Here is a 21,289-nt window from a genome sequence, read left to right on the forward strand (position 1 = left end):
TCTTGACTAATTCCAGACCTTCTTGACTCCTTGTACTGCCCACCACACACAGTCAGTGCCCAGACCAAATAGCTGTTTAATAAACGCTAATTGAGACCCTCTTTCCATCCTTTTCCCATGGCGCAGGCACAGAGAGTGAACCAAGATGGTGGCCCCTAAAGATCTGGAGTTGAAGAAGGTTAGAAAGGGTCTTAAGCACGGGAGATACTTCCATTAGGAAGCTGAGGGGATTGTGGACAAGAATTTCAAGTGAGGCCCGAGTCCTGGGGAAGGAAAGAGTCTCCAGGGGCCTGGGAAATGGCTGCACAGAGTCCTAGGATGGCCCTGGTCTCATCAGGCTGGGCGGGCGTTGGGGGCGAGCGGCTCTTGAGGGGTAGGAGGTGGTTTGCCTGGGTCCAGTTAAGACTCAGCTAATCAGGGACACCTGGGTGGCTCAGTCAGTTAAGCGTCTGCCTTCAGCTCAGGTCATGATCTCAGGGTCCTGGGATCGAGCCCCACATCGGGCTCCCTGCTCCGCGGGAAGCCTGCTTCTCCCTCTCCCACTCCCCCTGCTTGTGTTCCCTTTCTCGCTGTCTCTCTCTGTCAAATAAATAAATAAAATCTTAAAAAAAGACTCAGCTAATCGCTGGCCTGTCCTCTTGTTCTGAGCCTCACAGACTTCAGGGACTCAGTTCCAGAGTAAGACCTGAAGAAAGTATTTCAAAGTAGAGCCTCTTTGGAGGGCTTGCCCAAGCTAAGGCCTCTGTAATTCTGCCTCCTCTTTTGCTTTGAAAATCTCTAAGTCCAACCTACGTTTTCAGGCCATTTATCCGATCACATACTCTGAAAGGTCGCAGTAGCTACAGTTCAGAAAGTCAGACATTCTCATAGCCATGCTCATCTCAGACCTTTGCCCCACCCCCACACCCCACACCCCCTTTTCTGAAGAACTTGTCAAGAAAAGAAATAAGTCCACTAGAGTTTTCCAAATTAAATCAGTGTCAGAAGGAGTTGAGCTTCTCCCTTTGCTCAAACAATTGCTTAAAAATGTGTTAGCATCCAGAAACATTTTTGCCACCTTAGAGTGGTCAGGATTCTCGCACCACTACCGACCCCAAACCATATGTTTTTGGGAAGGGGAAGAAGAGGACAGGGATTGAAAGGGCCCTAGACTTTATCTAGTTTAAATATGTACTTTTCTCGGAGAAGAAACTGAATTCCAGAAAAGTATCAGTGGTTGGGATTAGCATCCAGTATTGTCTGTCTTACCCCACACTTTTTGACTCTCTTCTTCAGAAGACCAACATGGTACTTCTTAAGACTTCTGGTCAACCTTTGCATATGAACTAAGCTGAAATTGCTGTTGTTCCAACTAAGTGAAGTTGTTTGTTATTGCTCTGAAGGGGAGAGCAGGGCTGCATGACAGGAATGCATGTAGGTCCCATGGGAGAGCTGTCACCTGGATCCTTGGAATGACAGATAGTCATTCTGGCATTCTCTGGCATTGGCCATTTCCCTACTGGCAAATTAAGGGAGATGACTGAGCTTTATTTCTGACATCAGAGTATTCTGAAGACAGGAATGCCATGATGATGCTTATTACAGCTGGGAACCTAGAATGAGGGAGGAAGTGGTTAACAGTATGGATGGAGGCCCCATGATGAGTGACGACCCACTCACCCCATCTCTCCTGGGGGGCATTTCGTCACATCTAGGACGGAGTCTTGGTCCTCGGACTGGTGACTCTGGGTACAGGAGCTTCCTGGTCACGTCAGAGAACTGTGTGTCCATCCATCTACCCATCCATCTACTGGTGTATTCTTTCTTAGCTTATCCTGCCCGGTTCCAGAAAGGATTTGAGGTAGCTCAAATAAAATGTAACAAAATAAGTTAACAGCAGGAAGGAAAGGAAAAAGAAAAGCCAAAGTGAATGAAGGACTAAAAGGGACCTAGGAATAAGACCAAATGTCAATATCTCAAAATTCCTTTCACAATAGTTCATCCAGCTGCACACGTGTGATTTAGGTACTTGTCTGTGTGACTATATGGAGGGCAATTTTTTAAATTTATTTTTAATTTTTTTTTAAAGAGGCACACTAGCCTGACATGCAGTTTTGTCCTCCTCTTCTCTCTTCCCCCCACCTGCAATGCACACGTGAGGCTGGAAGGGCCACAGCCACGGGGCCAAACGCCACAGGCCACAGCTGGTGGAGTGGAACAGCCCACGGAAACAGGGACGTGGGGGCCACTGGCGTGGCCACCCTGCCCCCGGACGGTCCGCCTCTGCAGACCTCTGACGCGGCCAGACCGGTGTCCGTGGCGAGCCTGTCACTTGCGGTCCGCGTGGGTCTGAAACAGAAGGCAACTGGAAGAAGCCAAGGCCTGAGAAGAGAGGAGGGTGCAGACAGATGCTGTGGGGGCTCCCTGCATTTAATGGCTGGAGGGAGGAGGCTCAGCCTTTGGGGGAAACTGAGGTAAGGCAACCAGAGAGGTAGGAAGTGGGAGGGGAACCTTGCCAAGGTGGGCCAGATATTTGCCTCCAAACTTTTTAGCAGGCAGTGACAAGAAGGAAACCAAGTCCGTTTATCCCCCAGATATGAAGATCTGTGGCTGAGGAGGAGTGTAAGTAACCCTGGGACGCAGACCAGAGGAACCTTTCTCCCAAGGGTCTGTGCGCAGTGGCCACTTGGTACTCACACTAAGCATCCTCACAACACACAGAGCCATGAGTTCCGTGGGGTTGCTTCTTTTTTTATTTAAAGATTTTATTTATTTATTTGAGAGAGAGCACACACAAGCAGTGGGGAGGGGCAGAGGGAGAGGGAGAAGCAGGCTGCCTGCCGAGCAGGGAGCCCAATGTGGGGCTCAATCCCAGGACCCTGGGATCACGACCTGAGCCAAAGGTAGACGCTTAACCCACTGAGCCACCCAGGCGCCCCCCATGGGGTGCTTCTTACCACGTTCCTCCATGGGCCAATGGGAATTACCATAAAATAGGAATGGCCATAAAAACTCTGCAGAGGGCCCAGTACATGTGGTCTGGACCCCAGCTCTCTGCATCTCTGGCCTGTCCAAGGGACCGATCGTAGGCTCTCAGGAGGAGTGCACAGGCCACATCACATGTCTCCTTCTACCAACTCTCCCCTAAATGTCGTTCCCCTCATCGGAGCTTTTAAACAACATCAGGTGGCTAGGGGGCCACCCCTGCTCCTCAGCCCAGGATCGGGATGCTGGCTTCTCTCCAGAAAATACAAATCCACCCACACTGGAGTTGCCCTCTTAAGAAATTCAGTTGCCTAAAAAGAGAGAGTCTTTAAGTGCCTGACAAAGGAACCACCTGCTTAATCTGAGCAAAAACAGGAATTTCTCAAGAAGAAAGGAAGATGCAGGAAATGGTTTTCAACTGGGCCTTTAAGAGATACCCCATAACTCAATCTATAAACCGAGTCCCAAGGGCTGGGCTCTGTTTAAGAGTCTGGCACTGCGGGCCCATCAGGAGGATGACATGCTCCAGAAGCTGTGACATCTCAGGGGCCTGTGACTCAGCCCCACTTTCCTCACAGACACCTCCTCCTCGGGAAGGGAGGCGGGGGGGGGGGGGCAGCCTGAGCAGGAAGATCCACCTGTCCACTGCCCTGCTGGCCCCCTCATCGGATCACCGAGCCACTCAGACCACCCCAGGCTCCCTGCTGCCTCGCCGCCGCCACCTGTCCAGGGCAGCGTGGTCCAGGAGTCCCAGGGAGGCGGAGAAGATCCTTGAGCTCACAGAGCCTCACCCACACGAGGGATGTGTGGATGGCTTTGCCATCAAAAGGAACCTTCTCAATTTCAGGAAACTGAGTCCAGAGGGGAGGACTTGCCCAGGGTCATAGAGCGAGGGGCGCAGCCAAGGCGGGCGTCCACACGCTCGCGCTCTCTTTCTCAATCTCTCTCTCTCTCTTGCTCACTGTCTCTCCAGGAAGCACCTGACCTCAGCAGGTCCAACCCTAGTGCCACCAGCGAGTGACCACGTCCCGGGGAGGATCTGCCTCACTAACCATGGGTGCCCAGTGGACTTTGCGATGCAGTAATTCCTCCCACAGAGCCTGGCAGCTCACAGAGCACTTTCTCACCTGTGTCTCACCATGATTGTTGCAAGAACGCCCATTCCCGGCCATCTGTGGGGGTAGGAGCAGGACGTCTCTCGCTGTCGCACTAGGAAAAGTGAGACTCCATGCTTGATGCCGGAGGATGAGCTTACCTTGATTTCCCACCTGCTCTGGGAAAGGCCCTTTCCCACTTACATGTTAGGTGAGCAGAGAAAGTGCTCTGTGAGCTGCCAAGCTCTGTGGGAGGAATTACTGCATTGGAAAGTCCACTGGGCACCCATGGTTAGTGAGGCAGGTCCTCCCCGGGACGTGGTCGCTCGCTGGTGGCACTAGGGTTGGACATGCTGAGGTCTTTGTGAGCTGCGACTGGTCAGCAGGTAGCTGGGGACACACAGACAGTGACCCCAGTCAGCGAGGAGCCTTGGGCCCAGCCACAGCACAGACTGAAGGAGGGACTCCGACAGAACCTCTCCAGGGTTCCCTCAAACCAGGAGTCATGAGAACCACCAGGCAACGTGCGTTTCTGCAAAGCATGGTGTGGGCCGTGGGAACGCACATGGGGACAGGGACAGGCGCTTACCCTGATTTCCCACCTGCTCTGGGAAAGGCCATTTCCCACTTACATGTTAGGTGAGCAGGATCAGCCATTCAAGTGCCGCCTGGGGGTGGGAGGGAGCGTCAGGTGACAGGGATGTGTCTTTGAAGGGACAGAGGTGGATGGACAGACATGGGAGGGAAAGTGATTCCATTCAAGACCTAGACTCAGGGTTCCAGCAGCATCAGAATGGGAAGGACCTTCCGGTCCAGACCCCACCCCCCCCCATTTTATAGATGGGGATCTGAGGCCCAGCGAGGGGAAAGAATTGACTCAAGGTCACACAAGCTGGTCAGTAGCAGATGGAACATTTGGGTGTGAGAAAACCAGACATACACTTTGGCTAGGGGCCAGCCCTGTCGGGACCATGTGGGAACCTAGGACTGAGCCTTTCAAAGAAATCTGGGACTATAAAACCCAAGGAGGCCTCTGCAGGCCAGTGAGAGCCCCCCCCCACCCCCCAACCCCAGAACAGCAAGCTGCAGCTGGTTTTATGCGTGTTTGAGAACATGGACTGATTCCAGAGCACTAAGCACCCACGCCAACACAATGCCTGCAAACTGGTCCTCCACTCGGCACAGGTCAGCCCAACAAGGCCGCGACCAACGTCTCCAGTGGCCAGAGCCTAGGCCGTGGGTTACACCCATATCCACCCACTTCAACCCAGGGCTAGGTCGATTAATCACAGACCATGTGAGGGAAAAAGGATCTTAATGAGCATTCACCAGCCTCACACTTATCTCCATCAAACACTGGAATTCCTTCTATCTTGGGGTTGCCCAGTCACCGGCTGAATTCCTCCAGAGACAGACAGCTCACAGCCCCAGGTGGCCAGCCATTCCAACCCTGGATGGTGCTGACTGAGTTCTTCCTTGGACTCAGGCAAAATCTCTTCCCCTGCTCACCCTGTACTTCCTACCAACTAGTCCTCATTCTATCCCTTGAAACCTTGGGGAACGCATCCCTTCCTCTTCCCCGTACCAACCCTTTAACTGGTTATACACAGTGACCAGCACCCCCAAATCCTTGCCGTTCTGGGCTGAACACGACTGGCTCTCTAAACCAGTTTCCATGGGACTGGGTTGAGTCCTTCCCCCAGCCCCTCTCCATCCTAGTTATTTTCTACTACATGTTCTCTGCTCAGCTGCTGTGGATCCCCAGGATCGAACATGACATTCAAGTTGAAGGCTAGCATCTCAAATCATTACGCACATGCCCCTTCTCCTTTCTGTCATCTCGTGCTTAAACTCCCTGATCCGAGCTTCAGAGACCCACACAGGAAGGCCATACTTGCTCAGAGAAAGCAGAGCTATGGGCACCCTGTGGCTCACAACTAAACATGTGTGGCAAATCCTGATTTTCCCAAACATTAGTAAGGAAGTATATTTAATTCTGTAAAAGGCAATAGGGTCAAGGGTGAGACCCCCCAATGACACAGTGTGCATTGAAGCTAATGTGTCAGGTCCCACTGCGGAGGCTAGCTTGTGGGTCACATAAGCATTCAGGTGAGAGCTGACTCTCAACACCCGCTATGCACCAAGCCCTGTAGCTCCATGATAGAAAAACTACTTAATGGTTAGCTTTTATCCCAAGGAGCCCAGTTAGGGAGATCAGTACACATAGAATTACAGCAAAATGTGCCGGATGCTATGATGGAGGCAAGAAAATGGGAAAGGTTAGTTTCCTATTACTGCAGTAACAAATTAGCACAAACCCCACATGGGTCTCACCAAGCTAACATCAAGGCGTCAGCAGGACTGGGTTCTTTCTGGAGCCACTGGGAGACGATCCTCTTTTCCAGCTTCTAGCAGCTGCCTGCCTCCCTTGGCTGATGGCCCTTTCTCCGTGTTCAAAGCCAGCAGTGTTCCTCTCCAACCTCCTGCCTCCTCCTTTCACTTAGGAGGACTCGTGTGATTACACTGGGCTCCCCTGGATAATTCACGATAACCTTCCCATCTCAAGGGTCTTAGCCCAATCACTTCTGCAAAGTCCCTTTTGCCCTGTCAGGTAAATTGTGTTCCTGGGCTCTGGGGACTGGGACAGGGACATCTTTGGCAGGCACAGGAATCAACTAACTGCCCGTAAGAAGATACATTACATTTGAATGGATCCTTCGAGGCTCTACAAGGAGAGCCCTGGCACAGACAGGAAAAGGGATCCACACAAAGAACGTGCTTGTACAAGGCCTGGAGACCAGAAAGTGTGACTAGTATTTTCCTTTTATTGATGGCTTGCTTTTCTTTGTTTCTGGAAAGACCCAACTTCTGCCTGATTGCCGCTAGCATTTAGAGGCTTACTACCCTTCACGGCCGCTCATTTCCTCCTATGGATGGCTCTGAACAGAGAAGAATCTTCCTTAAATTGAACTCCGCTATCTTCATCATCACTGGAAACGTTAATAGATCTCACGGTGCCCAGGAGTTACTTTAGTTGGACCAGAAGGTGTACTGGGTAACGGGAGGGTCACGGCACACAGGGGTCTGATACATCCGGAAGGTTCTCCGAGGTTCAACCTTGGACAGACTGTTCCCACTAAATGCGTCAGAACAGGTCACCAGGCCAATGACTTATTAGAACAACACCACTCCCAAAGCTGATGGCCTGCAGAATTTCACTGACACCACATCCTCTACTCCTGTGCTACAAATCAACTGAAAAAAATTTGAGCTGAGGCTGAATTTGAACTTGAGCTTGAAGGGACAAAAACTCAGTAATGCTGACATTTTCCGTTTCTCTTTTGATGTTAGAGCAAACATAAATTGCTAGAAGTTTGGAGCCAGGGAGGAGGCCCAGCTCTCTGCCCTCTGCCCGAGACAAGCTGGGGGTCTGGCAGCCTCAATCCAGGTGGTAGCTGCTGTGGCCCTCGGGGCGTTGGAGGGAGCAGTACCGGAACTCTGGGGTTGTGGACCGTGGAAGGAGGACAGTGCCACAGAGAGGCTGGCCGAGAAGACACACCCAGCATCCCTGATCCCTCTGCATCCTCCGTTGACAATCGTTGCCCCTGGGTCTCCTCTGGGCCAGGCAGGACTCTTCCCAGTGATTTCTGGGATGTGAGACAATGGAGCAGATACCACCCTGCCCTCAGTGCTGAACAGTTTAGTTACAGTGCATTTTTATATCCATTACCTTCTTTAACTCTTACAACACCCTGGTGAGGGAAACTGAGTCAGTGGCAGAGCTGAGACCCGCATCTGAGACCAACTCTCCGCTGTTCCCACCACGCGTGGACGCCGCCCATGGGCTCTGGATCATTCTTGCGGGGTCAGGGCCGGGCCTGCAGCAAGTGCCAATGAGGGCCTGCACTTAAGATTTCCAGCTCCAGGAGAGACTCTTAACTCTAGGGGGCAAACTGAGGGCTCCTGGAGGGGAGGTGGGTGGGGGATGGGGTAACTGGGTGATGGGCATTAAGGAGGGCACGTGATGTGATGAGCATTGGGTGTTATATGCAACTGGTGAATCACTAAATTCTACCCCTGAAACTAATAATACACTGTATGTTAACTAAATTGAATAAAAAATTTGAAAAACAAAGATTTCCAGCTCCTTTTTCCCTTGTTTCCCCCCCTCCACCACCTCTCCCCTACCCTTTTTTCTTCTGTATCTGTATTTCTCTCTTTGTTTCCTCTTCTTTTCTCCTTCTCACCAGCCAAGAGCCCCACAAATGATGCTCAGCTCTCAGGGGCCCCCTGCTAGGCTGGAGGGACTAGAACCCCTGAATCAGGATGCCTACAACCATGACCATGAGCGTCCTCCTGGTGCCCGTGTCCCTCAGTCAACAGGTCCCAGCTTGGGCAGTTGAGCCATCCATGCCAGAAGCAGCAGTGGGGGTGGGCTCTTGGAAAGCTCTAGGCCAGAAGCCAGGAGAGGACCTCCCATGACAGACCTGCCAGTCATAACCTTAGATATGTTACTGCCCCACCCTGGACCTCAGTTCCTCATCAGTAATGTACAATAATAATACCCACCTCCCAAGGCAGTTGTGAGGGCTAGGAAAATTGGTTTCATGGTGCTGGGCACGTATTTGATGTTTAATCAAGGCTGGTTGAATGTGGCAGCCACTGGAGTACAGAAGCCTCCTGAGGGCTGGACTTGGAAATATTGATATCTGTGTCGGGGTAATAAGAACGAGGAAGCACCAAGAGAGAGGTAGAAAGGGATGGAGGAAGGGTGTCACGGGGCAGAGGCTGCTCATTGTTTTTTCCCCTAGGCATCTCAGGTTCCCGGTACTCTGGATCCAGACACTGAATGCAATTAATGCTTGTCTCTTTATGACATTGATGAGATCATCTTGTAACATTCCAAGTGCCTAATGAGGGTGTGTGCAGCTACTGGACAGAGAGTTCTGGCATCTCCCTGCCTTCGGCATGCCCTGGGAGTAATGGTGATTTTTAAAAGCTGGGAAGCCCAGAGTGACTTCTCCCCAAACAGACTTGCTCAGTCCCAATGTCAGTAGGGATTCAGAGCCCAACCTGCAATGGTTCCAGAAAGAGAAGCCAATTACAACTCTCAGTAGGTGGGGGGTGGAGTGGAGGATGGGGGAATAGGGGGATCCCAAAGTACAGGAGGAACCCAGGACCCAGGACAAGGAAGACTCAATTTTGCCCAGGGCAGTCAAAGAAACTCCTGGGCTAGAAACCTGTAAACTAGAAATGGATGGACTTTCAGTTAAACATGCAAATTGGTCACACCCAGTTGTCCCCTCTCTCTCTCTCCTTGGATTTCACTTAGATGGCAGTAAAGGCACTGAAATGGTATAAACCCACAACATCATAGGGAATGGGAGAGGAGGATCAGTGGATTGGAGACCTCAGCAAGTTTATGGACCAGAACAGTTGAATGCAGGTGAGGAAGAAGAGGAAGTGACAGCCAGCGAGCGTGAGCAGATAGAGCCCATTTTCCTAACAGAGTCATATGGAAGCCTGAAGATTGATTACATCAGGACAGATGAGATGAGCTGTGGAAGTAAAAACCAGCCAGTACATGGAACAGTTGCCTCTACATCCATCCCTTGGAAAACAAACAAAAAAGTTATTTAAAGAAATTACAAGGTCCTGGAGAAAACAACCCTCTACGAACATTCTTGCTTATAGAGATTCCTAAGATAATACTCAGCTTGCTACCCCAGAGCCCTAAAATGAAGCTTGCCAGCCCACAACACTTGCCCACATGTACAAAGTTCTCAAAGTTGGCTGCCCCTGTTGCCTCACTTTTAAAATAGGAACTGACAAACAAGGATCTAAGGGAAGCAAACAACAAACAACAGCAACAACCACAAATCCCAGAGAAAACAGATAGTTCAGAAAATAAAAGGGAACTTTAAAAACTGCAAAATTTAAACTCTAGTATCCTAAGAAAAATCCAAAAGAGACCGCATCCATAAAACAAGAATAAGTATCTAGAAAAAGGAACAATTAAAGAACAAGAACACAGAGATTAAAAATACAATTGCAAAAATTAAAATTTTAATTCAAGTGTTAGAAGACAGCGTTGAGAAGTCTCCAGAAAATACGAGAGAGAGAGATTAAAAAGAGAAGAAAAAAGAGAAGACAAGAAAGATTAAAAGAGAAGACAAAAAATGATGAAGGAAGGAAATAGTAGAAAAGAATTTCACAAAACTTAAGGACACCAGTCTCCTGAGAACCCTGGATGTTCCCAGCAGGTGTGAATGAAATAAAGAGCAACATGTGGTGCATCATATTGAAACCAGAACATAGGGGTGCCTGGGTGACTCAGTTGTTAAGCGTCTGCCTTCGGCTCAGGTCATGATCCCAGGGTCCTGAGATCGAGCCCCGCATCGGGCTCCCTGCTCTGTGGGAAGCCTGCTTCTCCCTCTCCCACTCCCCCTGCTTGTGTTCCCCTCTCTTGCTGTCTCTCTCTCTGTCAAATAAATAAATAAAATCTTAAAAAAAAAAAAAAAAAGAAACCAGAACATAAAGGACATAGAGAAGATCATAAAGTCTTCTAAAAAGAAACAATGAGTCAATTCTAAATAATAACAAATTCTCACTGACAACCTTGGTGCAAGAAGATCATTTGAATTCAGAATTCTATTCTCAGCTAAATTAGCAATCAGGTGTGAATGAAGAATAAAGAAATTTTTAGGCAAAGACTCAGAAAAGGGGATACTCTGTGTATCCCAGTTCTTAAGAAGTTATAAAATAAGGTGCCCCTAAGGTGGAATTTAAGTATAAACGTAACCTTTAGAAAAACGGCATGTGGTGCTGGGACTTTAAAGTTGAACCACATGAAACTGTTGTTTTTTACGTTAAAAATGGTTGAATATCAGAAATTTCATTTGGTTCACCCTAACCCATATAAGCAGAAATATACAATAATCAGAAGATTAAGTTCAATTACAAAAAAAGAAAAATCCTTAACCAAGTTTGAAAAGGTCAAACCTGAAGTTAAATAACGAGATACTGGGACACCTGGGTGGCTCAGTCAGTTAAGTGGCTGCCTTTGGCCCAGGTCATGATCCCAGGGTCCTGGGATTGAGTCCCACATCGAGCTCCCTGCTCGGCAGGAAGCCTGCTTCTCGCTCTTCCACTCCCCCTGCTTGTGTTCCTGCTCTTGCTATCTCTCTCTCTGTCAAATAAATAAATAAAATCTTTAAAAAATAATAAAAATAAATAAAAAAAGAACCAAACCAAATGAAACCAAACAAATAAACAAAAAAAATCCCACATAAAATAAACTTTAAAAAGAAAATGCTATAGGGATAAAGACTAACACTACATAATATAACTTTTTAAAAAACCTATAAAACCTCAGAACCTTAAAAAAAACTACATAAATAACCTTATAAAATATTAAATTTACCGGGAATTTTAAATTTCTATTTGGCGGGACGCCTGGGTGGCTCAGTCATTAGGTGTCTGCCTTCAGCTCAGGTCATGATCCCAGGGTCTTGGGATCGAGCCCCTCATCGGGCTCCCTGCTCAGCGGGGAAGCCTGCTTCTCCCTCCCCCACTCCCCCTGTTTGTGTTCCCTCTCTCGCCAACTCTCTCTCTGTCAAATAAATAACATCTTTAAAAAAATAAAATAAAATAAAAAATAAATTTTTATGTGGCTATATAAAATTATATATAATATATAATACTTATATATACATTATATATACAATATATATAAACTGATAGACTTATAATAGGAACTTAAGAAATTCACAAACTTTTTTCTGTAGGTCAGCAAACTAAAATTTAGTAAGGTTACAGAAGTCTTTTTTTTTTTTTTTTATTTGAGAGAGAGAGAGCACATGAGAGGGGGGAGGGTCAGAGGGAGAAGCAGATTCCCTGCTGAGCGGGGAACCCGATGCCGGACTCGATCCTGGGACTCCAGGATCATGACCTGAGCCGAAGGCAGTCGCTTAACTAACTGAGCCACCCAGGCGCCCCAAGGTTACAGAAGTCTTGAACAACATAGTTAACAAGCTTTATTTATTTGTTTAAAGATTTTATTTATTTATTTATTTATTTATTTATTTGAGAGAGAGAGAGCATGAGCAGGAGGAGGGGCAGAGGGAGACGAAGCAGACTCCCCGCTGAGCAGGGAGCTCAATGCGGGGCTCGATCCCAGGACCCTGAGATCATGACCTGAGCCAAAGGCAGATGCTTAACCATCTGAGCCACCCAGGTGCCCCGACAAGCTTTATTTAATGGATGTATAATAACCTGAACCCAGTTTATTTATTTATTTTTTATGTAACTTCTACACCCTGCCTAGGGCTCAAACTCAGGACCGGGAGATCAAGAGTGGCACGCTCCACAGGCTCAGCCAGCCAGGCGACCCATGAACCTGATTTAAAAGAGAATTTTTTTCTCAAGCACATAGAGGCATTTACAAAAATTGCCTATGTACTAGGCCATAAAACAAGTCTCAAAAACGTTCAAAGAATTGGGATCATACAGGGGCGGCTCAGTCAGTAGGGCATGCGACTCTTGATCTCAGGTCATGAGTTTGAGCGCCATGTTGAGTGTAAAAACTACTTAAAAATAAAATCTTTAAAAAACAACAACAAAAAAATGGAGACAAAGTATGGGATCATACAGACCACAACTGAGTTAGAAGTCAATACAGGAAAGTTTCTTAAAAATCGGAATAAAAAGCACACTTCTAAATAAGTGAGTTCAAAGGAAAACTCGTAGTGGAAATGAGAAAATACAGAAGGGCCAATATGGAGACCAAACATGAACAGCAATACCCCAGCCTGAAACAGGAGGTGTGGTAGAGCAGTACCTCGGGAAGACGGATATCCTGAAGAAGAGGAACAGACGAAAACTAATGGGCTAAGAATCCCATCTACAAAGTCACGAGGAAGAAACAACTACATAGACTCGAAGGAAACAGAAGGAGAATAAAGATGAAAGCTGCCAGCGAATGCAATGGAAAACAATCATACCAATGAGGGCTGTCCCGAAGCCTAGTCTGTTCTTAGTAAAAGCTAATAAAATAGAAAAAATAGTGCAAGATGGATCAAGTACGAGGAAGATGGGTCTGAACAATAGTGGGGACGAGAAAAGGACAACTGTGGATACAAGAGAGATTTTAAAACAAAATAGAAATAAAAAAACGTGAAAAATGTTAGACAATTTTGAAAACTTAGAGACAACATGAACAATTTCCTAAAAAAATACATAATGTAACAAAAGTGGGAAATAGAAGATTGAATAGATTACCACCAGAAGAAGTGAAATCAGTAGTTAAAAATAAGCCACACAGGGCGCCTGGGTGGCTCAGTTGGTTAAGCGACTGCCTTCGGCTCAGGTCATGATCCTGGAGTCCCTGGATCGAGTCCCGCATCGGGCTCCCTGCTCGGCGGGGAGTCTGCTTCTCCCTCTGACCCTCCTCTCCCTCTCATGCTCTCTCTCGCAAAAAAAAAAAATTAAAAAAAAAAATAATAAGCCACACAAATGTACACATACTGTAGGAGCTGGGCTCCAAAGTGGCCCCCACGCAGTTCTTGTTCCTGGGATCCCTGCTCCTGGGACAGGTGTTTCCTGCTCCAAATAGGGCGGACCCACGTAAACCAGGAGGGTGCTGTGCAGAGGAGGAACTGTGACTTCCCAAGCTAAACTAAAAAAGACATTGTGACTTCTGTCCTGATAGCTCTCTCTTGAGGGAAGAGGGATGCCCTGGGGGATACCAGGTCTCGAGACACGCAAGCAGCTCGATGAAGAGGGCCATGTGGCAAAGATCCTGCCAGCGGCCAGCAAAGGACTGCCAACCACGTGAGAAGCAGACCCTCCAGCCCCTGTCAAGATGACTATAGTCCCAGCCAACCTTCAGTGATAACCCATGAGAGATCCAGAGTCACAGCCACCCAATTCAGCTGCTCCCAGATTTCTGACCCTCAGGAACTGTTGAGAAAATAAATGGAAGCCTCTGAGGTTTGGGGTATTTTTAATGCGGTGATGATAACTGGTACACACACAATAAAACTAGACAAAGGAGTTCTGGAATACATTCAAGGAAAATGTAATCGTATTCTTTACAAACTGTTCCCAGAGAGACTGTCCCCACGCACTTTATGAGGCTGTGTGATTTGGATTATACTGTCAAAATTAGTCAAAGATATTATTTTTAAAATTTTTTCAAAGGAATCTCATTAATGAACAGATAATAAAAGTTCTAAACAAAACATTAGCAAACTGAATCCAACATGTATTTTTTAAATGTGTGATTAGGCTTGGGTTTACTTGATAGGATTGCAAGAATTAATTTATTTTTCAAAATCTATAAATTTTATTCACCACTTTAACACATTGGAGGAGAAAAATCCTACGAGCATCTGAATAGATGAAAAAAATAAAATTCAACACCTACTCACGATTAAAAAAATGCTTAGTAAACTAGAGCTAGAAAGGTCATATTTATTGATGACGCATTTGAGGTGTTCCATTTGTGATCAGGATGCTTTTAAGGATGCTCACCATGACCATTGCTATTCAACATTGTATTGGAGGTTTTAGCCAATGCTGGTTAGATTTTTTTAAAATAGTAAGATAAGTAAATAAAAGGTGTAACATTTTAATAGGAAGAAGCAAATTATTGAAATTATTGTTGGATGGAAGATAATTACATAAAGATAGATCACATTTCTATATACTGGTAATAAACCATGAGAAAATGTAATTTTTAAAAAAGATAACATCTACAACAGCCACAATTCAAAAAGGGGGGGAGGAGAGCTAGAAATAAACCTAACAAAATCTGTGCAAAAAAAATTTTTTTTTAAATTTTATTTATTTGACAGAGAGAGAGCACAAAAGCAGGGGGAGTGGCAGGCAGAGACAGAGGGAGAAGCAGGCTTCCCGCTGAGCAGGGAGCCCAGTGCGGTGCTGGATGCCAGGACCCTGAGATCATGACCTGAGCCCAAGGCAGATGTTTAACTGACTGAGCCACCCAGGTGTCCCCTGTGCAATATTCTTATGCAAAAAATTCTGATACCTCATGGAAAGATTAGAAAAGACCTAAATAAATAGAAAGATGAACCATGTTTACAGACAATTGCACTAGGTATTGTAAAGGATGCAAATTTTCCCCCAGAGTGGTTTACAAATTCACTGCAATTCCTATCAGAATTCCAGCAGGTTTCTCCATGGAGCTGGCCATGCTAATCTTAACATGTGTATGGAATTGCAAAGGGTCCAGAATAGATGAGACTTTTTCTGAGGAAGAACAAGGTGGAGTGGTGACCCTGTACCAAGAATTATGAAAGCTACAGTAATGAAGACAGTGAGTATAAGACGCAACAGGCCAGTGGTTTAAGCTACAGAACCCAGAGGCCAACCCGTGCACATAGGGAAATTTGACAAATGACAGAGGGAGCTTTGCAGACCGGGGTGTGGAAAGAATGGGCTAGGTAACAATCAGTCTGGAACAAAGGTGTGCACTTTTGGAAAACATATAGTTGGTTCCCTCCATCACACCATATAAAATAACAAATTCCATGTGGGCTAAAGCCCTAAATGTGAAAAATAAAATTTCACAACTTTTTGAAGAAAATATAGGAGACTTCTTTCATGACTTGAGAGTAGGAAGAATTTTTTTTTTTTTTTTTAAGATTTTATTTATTTGAGAGGGTGCACAAGTAAGGCAGTGGAAGGAGCAGAGGGAGAGGGACAGAGAATCTGAATCAGACTCCGCACTGAGCCTGGAGCCTGACCCTGGGCTCGATCTCACGACCCTGAGACCGTGACCTGAGCCAAAATCCAGGGTGGGACACTTAACCAAGTGAGCCACCCAGGTGCCCCGAGTAGGAAGAATTTCTTAAATGAAATTTTTTTTAAAGCACAAGCCATAAAGTTTTATTGCTAAATTTGACGAGATTAAAATTAAAGCTGCTGTTCCACACAAGACAGCATAAATAAAATGAAATAAGCCACAAACTGAAAAAGGACAGTTCCAAAGAATGCAATTTACAGAGGATTAGTGCCCAGGATATGTAAAGAATTCCTACAAATCAGGGGTGCCTGGGTGGCTCAGTCATTAAGCATCTGCTTTCGGCTTGGGTCTTCATCCCAGGGTCCTGGGATCGAGCCCAGCATCGGGCTCCCTGCTCAGCGGGAGGCCTGCTTCTCCCTCTCCCACTCCCCTTGCTTGTGTTCCCGCTCTCACTGTGTGTCTGTCAAATAAATAAATAAAATCTTTACAAAAAAAAAAAAAGAATTCCTACAAATCAATAATAATAAAAAAAAAGAAAATGCTCTGTTATAAATAGGCCCATGTATATACACAGATAATTTTCAAAAGAAGGAATCTAAAATTTAATTATAGGTTTAAACATTTAAAAATAAGTCCAATAAACATGTAAACATTTAAAAATAAGTTCAACTTCACTAGTTATCAGGGAAATGTAAGATAAAACAACAAGATACCATTTCTTACCTATCAGATTGACAAAAAATTCAAAATTATAATACTATCAAGAGTTCAGAAGGATGTGAAGTAATGGGGAATAAAAAGAATGGGAATACGCATCCTTCAATGAGAGAACAGATAAGTTGTGGAAAATTCACCCAATAGAATATTATGCAGCTATTAAAATGAATGAACTAGAGCTGAATGCTTCATATGGATAGATCTCAAAAACATGTGAGGGGCGCCTGGCTGGCCCAGTCAGAAGAGCATGAGGCTCTTGATCTCGCGGTCGTGAGTTCGAGTCCCACATTGGGTCTAGAGATTAAGTAAATAAACTTAAAAAAAAAAAAGTGAGCCCAGGGGAGAAGTTTGAAGAATGCTACATGGAGAGTCCCATCATTTATAGACAACTTAAAAACTGGCAAAGCATTATTTCAGCTTGTTCAGGGTTGTAGACTTGTGTAGTTAAGAGTCTAAAACACCACTAGGAATGTGAAACACCACAGTTATTAAGTAGTTCACAATCAAAATAATAGCCAGCTTCATTGAGTCCCCTATGCACCAGCCGCTGACTTCACTACTTGGCTTGGGTTATCTCATTTCATCCTCGCAACAACGGTATGCACCACCATCCTCCCCGCTCTCCTGGTGAGGAAACAGGCTTTGAGAGCTGCTCAGTAGCTTGCCCAAGAACACAGTGGTTAGCACTAAAGTCCACATTCCATCAAAAAGTCTGGGTTTTATTCCATCAAAAATGTGGAGCAGTGGAAATAAAGAAGACAAGGTAGGGCCAAGGAGCCTACAGTGCAGGGGGCATATATCAACACACACATACACACACCCCGCCCCCCAAGTGAAGGGTGAGCCAACCACATGGCAGTGAGGAGGGTGCTTAGTGCGAGGTAGCCTGAGGGGAGTACACAGCAGGGAACACTTGAGGCTGCCTGGGCCGTCAGGGAAGGCTTTACCAGTTGAACTTGGCTTGGAAGAAGTCCAGGTACAAATGCCAGGAACCCAGGTCTTCCTACTCTGCATCCGATTGGCGTTGTTCAGAGGACCCCCTGCTCTGGACCGTGAGCACGCGAGGCCCGACCATGCAGGGCTGGGACCAACCCCGCTGAAGACAAGCTGATTTCATGTAATCTCCCGTTTGAGAAAGTCTGCTCTCACCTTTACATGCACAGAGGAAAAGCCGACTCAAAGCTCTTCTTTTGCAATCATGACAGCAGGACTAATTGCTTGCTCTTTAATAATAAGAGCTAACATTTATTGAGCATTGACTGTCTGCAGGGCGAAGTCAGCACATGATTTATTGCCCTTAACTCTCACAAAAGCTCTGTGAGAGCAGGTACTATGTGTCCCTTTCCAGGAATGAGGACACCAAGGCTTAAAGAATTTAGGGGTCTGGCCCAAAGCCCTATGCAATTAGTAAGTGGTGGAGCTGGGATTTGACACCACGGTTGTTCTCTCTCCCGCCCACGTTTAAACCACTGCTTCTCGCAGCACAGACATACAATTAAAGCAACAAGGGCTTTATGGCTCTCAGCTGGGAGACTAAATGAGAACATGATGCCACCATAATAAACTGGAAACCAAGCTTATCATTACATTCATGAACCCCTGTCACGTGTTAGGTGCTCCATAAATGCTTTGAAATGAGGTAGCATTTAGCTCCAGGAAATGGAAACCAACCCAGTGTCACAATGACATACTTCACCCATGGAGGTAGCAAGGAGGAACTTACAGAGCACGCACACATGCAGACACAGCTGTCTCTGGCAGGCACACACAGGGACTCCGGGGACCCAACCCCCTATAGGCTCCAACCTTCCCCTGAGCTCCCCCTCCTCCCGCAAGTCTCTGCTTTCCTTCCATCCTCCTGCTCCTTGGCATTCAGCCAGGACCACTGACTCCAGGGGCTTCTGTCACTGGGTGCTGAGCTCCTGGCAGGAAGGCCTTGCGCTCTGCATGTCAGTAGGCCTCCTTCCTCCGCCAAAGAAAGGAAAAAAACCAGCACTCTCCCCAGTAGCCCACAGAGATACATAAAGTGAGAAAAAGATAGGGCGAGGGAAAGAACCGGTAGAGTTCTGCTTTTCTAAAGTAGATAAAGAGAACAATCCATCCTGCCCCCCAGGGAAAAGCCACCATCACTGGGATCCGTTGAGTTCATTTTATCCATTCATTTCATAAACATTTACCAGACACCCTGTGCAGTAGACAGGCCCTGGCGTGGAGCTGGCGGGCTCTTCTGCACCCTTCCTCCACCGGCAGGAGACCCCTCTCTGCCCTGGGGAAAGTGCAGCCCAAGGTGGCCCAGACACAATCCATGGCCCCTGGGGCACGCCGTGTAGGGGTACACAAAGGCCAAGCAGACACACACAGTTTACAAGTGTAAAAACTCCTTCTGTGGAGAGGGAGGGAGGAGGAGGGACTCTGAGAGGTGGGATTGGGGGGAGAGAGGGAGGGAAGGAGGGGAGGGGAGGGAGAAGGGAGAGGACGACAGCGGCAGCCTGGCTCGATTCTCCCCCAGAGCCACCTCTGACAATACTCTGGCCACGTTTTAATTAGTTGCAAGGTTTTCCCACTGACTCAAACAAGAGCTCTCTCTCTCTCTCTGATTAATCTTCGAAAGAGCCGGCCGAGTTTAATCATAGCAAACACGATGATCCCCGTTATGACGGCCTGGGTAGCTAAAAGCAGAAAATAAAGCCCCCAGAACAGGCTGTGGTCTTGGCGTTGGCCCCGGGCCACCAGCTGCGCGCGGCCCCAGGGCTCCGAGCCGTCGGGCACCCAGGCGGTGTGGACGGGGGCCGCGGGCAGGGTCGCCCGGGTGGGGGCTGGGGCGGGGCGGGGAGGCGGGCCGCGGGTGCCCGGGCACTGCGGGTCTTCGTGCGGCAAGGCCCAGAGCGGCAGGCCGGCGCGGGGTCCGGGCCCGCCGCACCGCGGGGGCTCGGCTCGGCCCACGAGGCCCGGGTGCCGCCGCAGCCACGCCAGGAAGGGCCGCAGGCCGCAGTCGCAGCGCCAGGGATTGTGCCCCAGCAGGACCTCCGCCAGCCGGGGCAGATCCGCAAACGCGTCGCCGGGCAGGGCCTCCAGCTGGTTGTGCTCGAGCTCGACACGCTCCAGGCTGCGGAGGTGGCGGAAGAGCGCGCGCGGCAGGGCCCGCAGCCGGTTGTGGCGCAGCGAGACGCGGCGCAGCCCGTCGAGGCCGCGCAGCAAGGCGCCGGGGAGCGCGGCCAGGCCGTTGGAGTGCAGGGCGAGCACCTGGAGCGCGGCCAGGCCCCGGAAGGCGTCCTCGGGGAGCGCGCTCAGACGCGGGCTCAGGGTCAGGCCGAACTCCCGCAGGCCGCTCAGGGCGCGGAAGGCGGCGGCGGGCAGGGTGCGCAGCCGGGTGCGGTTCAGCCACAGCTCCCGCAGGCCGGCCAGCTCCCCGAAGAGCACCTCCGGCAGCTCTTCCAGCGGGTTCTCGAACAGCGTCAGGAATGTCAAATTGTGCGAATAAAGAAAGAGTGCGGAGGGCAGAAACTCCAGGTGGTTTCTGGAGAGAGTCAAGTAGCTCAGGCTCCGGAGCGGGTCGAAGGCTCCCGGTGCGATGGAACGGATGTGATTTCGGTCCAGCTGCAGCTCCTTCAGGGCGCGCAGGCGACTCAGCAGCCCCGCATCCAGAGAGACGAGCTGGTTCGAGTGGAGCACGAGCTTCTCAAGCTTAGCCTGTGCCCCGAGCAATCCCTGGGGCAGGTGGGTCAGATTGTTTCCCGACAAATCCAGCAGTTTCAGGTTCCCCAGATTTGTGAAGAGGCGAGCGGGAAGGAAAGCGAGCTGGTTTTGGTTCAAAAAGAGCTCCTGCAGGTTAACCAGTTTCTGAAACATGTTTTGGTCGATGTCCTTCAGTTCGTTGCGGTCCAGAAACAACTGTTCCAGGAGCACCATCTTATCCAACAGCGCGGCCGGCAGATGCGTGATCTTGTTGCGCGACAGCCTCAGGGTTTTAAGTTTTATCAGGTCGTGGAAGGTGCCGGGGGCAATGGCGACAATGTGGCTGTCGGACAGCATCAGGCGCTGCAGGACCGTCATGCCGCTGAAGCTGTGGTTCTGCAAGGCGCCGTGGCCCATTCGGAAGAGCAGGATGTGCGTGAGGTTGGCGGGCAGGCCGAGCTCGGCGAGGCGCGCCACGTCGCCCCCGGAGCACTGCGCGGCGTCCCGGAACACACACTTGCAGGCCGGGGGGCAGGGGAAAGGCTGGGCGCGCAGGAGCCCCAGCGCCGCGCACAGCAGGGTGCTCCTCAGCATGTCTGAAAAGGCAACAGCGGGAGGTCTGTGGGCGCCACGCCAGGGCGAACGCTCGGATTCGATCTGGTAACCCTGCAGAGGCCAGAGCCTTTCGCCAGGATTATCAAGGACTTTGACTATTATCCCTCTTTTCCCAGGAGTGCAGATTGCCCCCGGTGGTGAAAAGACATTGGTTCTACACTTAGAGGTCTCATTCTTTTGTTCTACTGATTTTCTACTCAGGTTAAAGCACTGAAATTAAAGCGTCTTCAAGCTATAGTTAAAAGCCAGTACTTTAGGGACACCTGGGTGGCTCAGTCGGTTAAGCGTCTGCCTTCGGCTCAGGTCATGATCCCAGGGTCCTGGGATCGAGTCCCGCATCGGGCTCTCTGCTCCGCGGGGAGCCTGATTCTCCCTCTGCCTCTGTCTCTCATGAATAAATAAATCTTAAAAAAAAAAAAAAAAAAGCCAGTATTTTAAAATCTTTACATACAACTAA

General features: G+C 48.5%; 1 protein-coding gene across 1 annotated transcript; it reads right to left on the reverse strand.

The window, feature by feature from the left end:
* Positions 1-16,469: 16,469 nt before the first annotated feature.
* Positions 16,470-21,148, reverse strand: GP5 (glycoprotein V platelet). The gene has a single exon (XM_034999844.1). The coding sequence runs from the start codon at positions 20,809-20,811 to the stop codon at positions 19,111-19,113; it is 1,701 nt and encodes a 566-aa protein (XP_034855735.1). The 5' UTR covers positions 20,812-21,148; the 3' UTR covers positions 16,470-19,110.
* Between the last annotated feature and the right edge of the window lie 141 nt (positions 21,149-21,289).

The sequence above is a fragment of the Mirounga leonina genome, unplaced genomic scaffold, assembly GCF_011800145.1.
Source record: "Mirounga leonina isolate KUSES-001 unplaced genomic scaffold, KU_Mleo_1.0 Mir_115, whole genome shotgun sequence".
NCBI classification, from domain to species: Eukaryota; Metazoa; Chordata; class Mammalia; order Carnivora; family Phocidae; genus Mirounga; species Mirounga leonina.